The 7,074-nt window shown below is 25.7% G+C and overlaps 5 protein-coding genes across 5 annotated transcripts; 3 read left to right on the forward strand and 2 right to left on the reverse strand.

Moving 5' to 3' along the window:
- Positions 1-531: 531 nt before the first annotated feature.
- ENU1_189710 (hypothetical protein) lies at positions 532-2,391 on the reverse strand (the record flags this gene model as incomplete). The annotated part of the gene is made up of 1 exon (XM_008861762.1): positions 532-2,391. The coding sequence occupies one exon, from the start codon at positions 2,389-2,391 to the stop codon at positions 532-534; it is 1,860 nt and encodes a 619-aa protein (XP_008859984.1).
- Positions 2,392-2,497: 106 nt separating this feature from the next.
- ENU1_189720 (hypothetical protein) lies at positions 2,498-4,330 on the forward strand (the record flags this gene model as incomplete). The annotated part of the gene is made up of 1 exon (XM_008861763.1): positions 2,498-4,330. One exon carries the CDS (start codon positions 2,498-2,500, stop codon positions 4,328-4,330), a length of 1,833 nt encoding a protein of 610 aa, XP_008859985.1.
- A 101-nt stretch (positions 4,331-4,431) lies between these two features.
- ENU1_189730 (hypothetical protein) lies at positions 4,432-5,178 on the reverse strand (the record flags this gene model as incomplete). The annotated part of the gene is made up of 1 exon (XM_008861764.1): positions 4,432-5,178. The coding sequence occupies one exon, from the start codon at positions 5,176-5,178 to the stop codon at positions 4,432-4,434; it is 747 nt and encodes a 248-aa protein (XP_008859986.1).
- A 66-nt stretch (positions 5,179-5,244) lies between these two features.
- ENU1_189740 (Rab family GTPase) lies at positions 5,245-5,876 on the forward strand (the record flags this gene model as incomplete). Its single annotated transcript, XM_008861765.1, has 2 exons — positions 5,245-5,701; positions 5,761-5,876. The coding sequence occupies 2 exons, from the start codon at positions 5,245-5,247 to the stop codon at positions 5,874-5,876; spliced, it is 573 nt and encodes a 190-aa protein (XP_008859987.1).
- Positions 5,877-6,123: 247 nt separating this feature from the next.
- Positions 6,124-7,002, forward strand: ENU1_189750 (DNA repair protein RAD51C, putative; the record flags this gene model as incomplete). Its single annotated transcript, XM_008861766.1, has 2 exons — positions 6,124-6,329; positions 6,375-7,002. The coding sequence occupies exons 1-2, from the start codon at positions 6,163-6,165 to the stop codon at positions 7,000-7,002; spliced, it is 795 nt and encodes a 264-aa protein (XP_008859988.1). The 5' UTR covers positions 6,124-6,162.
- Between the last annotated feature and the right edge of the window lie 72 nt (positions 7,003-7,074).

A 7,074-nucleotide genomic window follows, 5' to 3' on the forward strand; every position in this document is an offset into this window, starting at 1 on the left:
ATTGTTGGATTTTAATTGCACTATGTTGTTATATTATAAATACTGAGTTCTAAAGGATATAAACTTATAATTTATAAAATACCATCACAACAGTATTTAATTCATTCAACACTTTAAATTTTATAACTGATGTACCAGTTAATTACCCAAGCACATTTTATTGTTTTGGAAACAACACAACTCCTTTATAAATCTTATAAACAAAAACAGTTCTAAACAAACAAAACACAATTACTTACTTTATCAATCCTTTTCTTACTAAATACAATAAAGTAAGGATTTATCAATTCCATGACATATTTATTCTTATAACCAATGAAAAAGTCATAAAGGATAAGATTATTTCTTTTAATTAACATGAATAGCTTTATTAAAACTTATTGACACTTCAATATATTTTGTTTGTATAATTCAAACTTTGTTTGTTAAGAAATAATATTTCATAACACATCAATGTTTATGCTTTAATGAAAAGAAAACAAAATGTTAAGTAACTTAACTACTTAAAACCTAATGAATTAAAAATCTTTTTTATTTCTTCATCATCTTCTCAACTAACTCATTTTTACCAACACATCGTGCTGTTTTAGCTGAATTTAATCTAGCAATAACAGCTCTCTTAATCATTACTTTTAATCTTCTTTCTATTTCTTTTCTCTTAATCTCATCATTCATAGCAATCCTTGTTCTCAAACATCTCTTCAAATTCATAACTTTCTTCTTCAACATAAATTCTTTCTTAAGTTTCTTCTTTAACTCTTCTAATGCTTCCTTAGAATTCTTTTTAGTATCTCTAATAAGTGTTTTTTGAACACCTTTTCTACTTAATATTGTTTGATATAATGCATATTTTGCTCTATTATCAATATCTTCTAAATCATCTATTTGTGTATTATGTTTTATTAATTCTTTACTAGCTTTAATTTGCATCTTTTGTCTTTCCTTTAATGCTGCAAGTCTATAATATTCGTCTTTTAATTTTTGAATTTCAAGTCTTTCTATTGCACTTCCCATATTAGCATCTTGACTTTGAAGTTTTAATACTTTCTTTTTTAATGCAATTTTCGTGTCTAATCGTCTTAAACTCTCTTGTAATTTCTTTCTTTTTTGATTCATTTTTTTACTTGATTCTACTGCTTTCTTCATAATATCTTTCTTAACACGATTTGAATATTCTTCGTTTTTATTTCTCATTGTTCTCATTTCTTCTCGGAGTAATTCTTCTCGTTTCATTTTCATCATTTCTTTTCTTATTGAAAGTCTCTTCTTACTTTCTTTAATTTCTTTATCTCCAATAGCTTTCAATGCTTCGATTTTTCTATTTTCTACTTTTCTTTCTTCATCAAATGCTTCTTTCTCTAATCTTAATCTATCTATTTCTTCTTGAATTTCCCTTTTAACTTTCATTAAATATTGTCCTTTTCTTTCTTGAATTTCATTTTTTAATTTTCTATCAAGTATTTCTCCTTTTTTCTTTTCTATGTTTGCTCTTTCTTTCTCTTTATATTTTTCAAATGTTCTACGTGCACATTGGATTTGTTTCTTTTTATATGTTTTTAATTCAGCTAATTGTTTATAAATCATATTAATCATTTCTGCATTTTCTGCAATTTTAGCTGCTTTTAATTTTGTATTTAAGATTTTTCTTTTTCGTTCTCTTATTGCTCTTTCTCTAGCTTCTTTCTTTTCTATGGCTTTGTCTTTCATTTCTTCTTTCTTTTCTATTCGTCGAATTTCTTCTTTAGCCATTTCTAACTCTTTTAATCTTTTAACTAATTTTTGATATTCCATTTTTCTAACTCTTGCTACTATCTTTGCTGTTTTTGCTCTTCGTTTTTCTTTCCTTTCAAGATCCCCTATCATTCTTCTTCTATTTCTCATTTCTTCTGCCATTTCTTCTACTTGTGTCTTAGCAGTACCCATACTTCTAATATTCTCAATTCTAACATCATTTAATTCTTCTCTTTTTTCGGTTAATCTTTCCATTTCTTTTTTATTTTTTTGATATTCTTCAATTTTCTTTTTCATTATTTCATTAAATTTACCTGCTTTTTCATCAGCATGTTGACGTGCATAATTAATTGTTTCATTAATTTTCTTTTGTTCTTCCATTAAATATGTTATCTTCTTATTAACTCCTTCAATCTCTGCTGTGATATTTTTTCCTTTAATTTCTATATTCTTCTTTTCCCCTTCTATTTGTCTGATACGTGCCTGTTCTTCTGCTGTTCTATTTTGTTTTTCAATGTCTTTTGTTTTGAATGCTCGAGCATATTCCGCTGCCATTTGTTTTTGGACTGCATTTTCTACCATCTTTTCAACATTCTTATTTGTTTTTCCAGCCACAGCAATGCATAACAAGATTACTATTAATACATTGATTTTTCCCATGTCTTAAAATAATACATTTTTTTAAGTTCAGTTCTGTTTTTCTATTTTCTTTTTGATTTTTTGATTTTTATCAAGAGACAAAACAAAAATCTAAATATCATAGGAAATGAATGGTGGCGGTGGAATAGTCAATGTCCCTGTCAAGGAAATCCCACGAACACTAAAACAACGTAAAAAGAATTGGAAATGTAATTATCCTGGATGTAATGAACCACCTAAAACAAGATATAATTGTTATGCACATGTTTGGGATTCTCACATTAAACAATTTCTTGCAGAAGAAGGAAATAATCCCGACAACATGTTATTAACATCATTTAAAAATTCTAATGAGAAAGATAAAATAAAGAAAATTTGTGAAAGATACATGATTAAATTAGTTGATAAAACACAAGGAAGACAAACATATCCATTTGCATTTACTGAAACACTTGCACCACTCATTGGAGTTGCACTAAATGAACTTCAAAAGAAAGAGAGTCAAAGTAAGAATAAACAAGAGGAAAAAAGAATAAGAGGTATAGAAGAAAAAAGAGAGTTTTTAGGACATAATGAGATAATTAAAACAGACAGTGAAACTACCGAAAATATATTAAATAATAGTCAAGAGTATCAAATAGTAGAAGAAAGAAATAATGAAGAATATCAAATAAATGAATTATTAAAAATTAAAGGAATTAGAAATAAAGTACAACAATTATATATGTTAGGAGAAATTTTTTCAAATGAAGGATTTCTTGTAAGGTCAGATGAAAGAAATAAAAAAGAAATTGAAAAAATTGATAAAGCATTATATGGATTAAAACATTTATCTGGTAGAGAATTTAAATATTTAAGAGACCCAGAAGATAAAACACCCAGATATGGATTTATTGCACAAGAAGTTAAAGAAATTTATCCTGAATTAGTACAAATAGATGAAGAAGGAGGACTTACAGTAGATTATCTTGGAATAATTCCTATTATGGTAGAAGCATTAAAAGAAATAGAAAAAGAAAGTGAAACAATAAGAAGAAATAAAAAGATAGAAAGTGAAAACCTTAATTTAACAATAAATAAAACAATTAAAGAATTAATTAGAATTGAAAAAGAATTTAAAGAACAAAAAGATGAAATATTAAAACCAATTCATAAAAAAGAAAAAAGATCAACAATTAGTCATTGTTTTGGACCAACATATTTCGTTATTTTTATGTCAATTTTATTTTCTATTAGTGCACTTATTGTTCCGCTCATAAGTCCTGTTTATTTGATTGAAATAACACTTATCTTCATTAGTTGTATTTTATGGATATTTGTTATTATTAATAATTCGGAAGTAAAAGAATTTATAATCAAAAAAGAAAGTTTGAAAGAAACATTTAAAGAAAATAATTGGTGGAGTATATTACAACTTACAATATGGTCAATAATCATAACAATAATAATGAGTTCAATAACTATAACATTAATTGTAGGAATAATGGGAGTTTTAATTGCTATTCTTTATATTATTTTATTTATTAGTATATTAACAATGCTTTTACTTGTATATTTTAATTGTTCATATAATTATAGAACTCTAATTATTTGTATTGTATTTTCTTCTTTTCATGTCATTTCCCTTATTGCTTTAATATCAGCTATTAGTCTCCAACCTTTCCATTATTTTGAATTGACTCATTATAATATATTAACATCAATTCAAACAAATGTTAATCAAACTATTGTTCCAATTGCCTTACCTCCATTACCATGGAATTGTTATGACCCAACATTTCTTTATTCAACCCCTTTACCAAATGAATTAGAATTAGAACTTGAAACAAAATATATTAATCGAATAACACCATATCTTCAAGGTAAAGTTACACAAAAAGTTAATTATATTGGATCAATTAAATTACAATGTGGAGTAACAAAGATAGATTATGCAAGAATACATCTACATGCTTACTAAACTCATCTTCTATATTATTTTCATCTTTAATCTTTGATTATTATTATTATTAATTGTTTGTACTTTCTCTAGTTTTTTTTTTATAACTCAAAAGAAAAAAATTATTCATTTGAATTATCATCATTTTCTTCATTCCCAAAATTAATTTCTTTTTCTTTTAATGTTATTTCATCTATATGATCTTCTATCCTGATTGTTGTAATTTCATATTCAATTTTATCAGGAACACTTTTCATATTAACATTAACAAACCCAATTTTATGGTCAATCCAAAATTGAATATTATTTTTCTTTAACATTTTACTTAATGCTCTTCCTATCTTTGAATATCCTAAACCATTATGATTACCTACTCCACAACTAATTCTCATTGTATGAATGTCTTTATTTTTCTTAAGATTAGGTAACTTTCTTTGTACAATTTTTAATGCATCTCCAACAAAAAGACCATGTAAATCCATTTTGTCTTGGACAGGAATAAATGAATTAGCCTTTTTGAAAACATGTTCAGCTGCTCCATCTCTTCTATTTGACCATTTCTGAATATCTTGTTTAAGTTGGTCAATTTCTGCCTGACAATTTTCACCCTTCATCATACGGTCATTTAATTCTTTCTTTCTGCGTTGAAGACTTGATGCTTGAATAATAAGGGGTTTATAATGTTTTTGGAAAGCACGCCATATTTCTTTTCTAATAACCCTAAAGTCAGTGCATCGATTGAACTTCTTTTTATGAGGATGTTGTAAAGGCTGAGTTGGTTGGAGTGCCTTAATTTTAAAGAACAACCAAATTCCAATACAAATGAAAATGAAAGAGATAGTAAGAAGAAAGAATTGTGGAAGTTCCATTTGATGATAAAACAAGGTGAACTAATATTAAAACGAACTTCAAAAAAGAAGGTAAACGTAGAAAGAATGAATTTGAATATTTATAAAATTTGTCTTGTTGGAGACCAAAGTGTAGGTAAAACGTCATTAGTTAACCGTTATGCAAAGGGAGGGTTTAGTACAAATGAAAAAGCAACTATTGGTGCTAATTTTATTGCTACAAGTTATATAAAGCAAGGGCAAGAAATTAAATTAGCATTATGGGACACAGCGGGACAAGAGAAATATAGGTCAATGGTTTCTATGTATTATCGAGGGAGTAGAGGAGCAGTAATAGTTTATGATGTTACTAATAGAACATCATTTGAAGATATTAGAGGGTGGTGTGATGAAATTTTCAAAGCAGAACCAGATGTTGTTTGTATGCTTGTAGGAAATAAAGCAGATAATAATCAAGAAAGACTAGTAAGTTCTGAGGAGGGAGAAGAATTAGCAAAAGAATTAGGTATTTTATTTTCTGAAGCATCAGCTAAAACAGGAGATAGTTTGTTTTTTTTTTTCATTCTTCTTAAATTAAGTAACACCAAATAATTAAACAAACAGATGTTAAAGAAACATTTATACAACTCTTTGAAGCTATTAATTTTGATGAGTCACATTTACCAAAAGGTGATATTCAATTAAATAAAAGCAAACAAGAAGAAAAGGGATGTTGTTAATAATTTACTCTTTGTATTAATCAAATTTTAAGAAGACATTCTTTTATTTTTTATTTAATAACAATGAAAAAAGATGTTTTACTTGTTTATTTTCAATCTTTGAATTAACATTCAATTCTTTACTTATTAAGATGTTTTAATGATAAAAAGATTTAATATTTGTATTATTTTAAGTAAGATGTTTAGAGAAGAATAGTTTAATAAATAAAACATACACAATATATTATTTATTCAAGACAAAGAAATGAAAGAAATGAATAAATCCAATGAACTAAAAATCAAATAAATGAAAACAAAAACATTAAAAGAACTTGTTGAGGAAGTTAAAGAAAAGAAAGTTAGAAATATCCCAACATTTAATCAAGAAATTGATCAATTTTTAAATGGAGGAATTTCATTAGGTGAAATAACACAAATAGTTGGATTTCCTGGAAGTGGAAAATCACAATTATGGTTTGTTTAATGATAAATAATAAATAATAATAATAATAAAAGTAGTATGCAAATAGCATGTAATGTTCAATTACCTGAAGAGATAGGAGGATTAAATTCTGAATGTATTTATTATGATTCATATTCACAATTTTGTATTTCTAGAGTTCAAAGAATGGCAGAGTGTATATGTGCTTCATACCCAGAATATAAACTTAATGTAAAAGAAATACTTGAAAAAATTCATGTATATCAGCCACATGATATTGTGAGTCTTTGTTCATCACTTTTATCAATAAATAATAAATTAAATAAGGTAAAACTAATAATAATTGATTCAATACCTACATTTTATAAGAAAGCTATGTGTAATGATACAATTAGATTAGCAGCACTTCATCGAATAATTCAAATTCTCTCAATATATTCAAATAAATATTATTTATCAGTTGTTATAGTAAATCATTTAACAACAAAGAAAATTAATAGTAATTACACATCCATTGATTATACTCAATCAGCACCATTTCTTACATATTTTTTAAGGAATGGAGGAGTAATATTTACATCATATATTAAAAATTCTATATTTCTTTATCAAACAGAATCAAAATATAAAGCAATAATACAAACAACATCTCGTTTACAAAATGGTAATATTCCATTTGAAATTACAGAAGATGGATTTAGATAAATAAAATTTCAATGAAAAAAATATAAATTTTATCATTTTTCATTTATTATTTTCGTTCTTTTCTTTCTTTTT

The sequence above is a fragment of the Entamoeba nuttalli genome, assembly GCF_000257125.1.
Source record: "Entamoeba nuttalli P19 unplaced genomic scaffold asmbl_8832, whole genome shotgun sequence".
NCBI classification, from domain to species: domain Eukaryota; phylum Evosea; order Mastigamoebida; family Endamoebidae; genus Entamoeba; species Entamoeba nuttalli.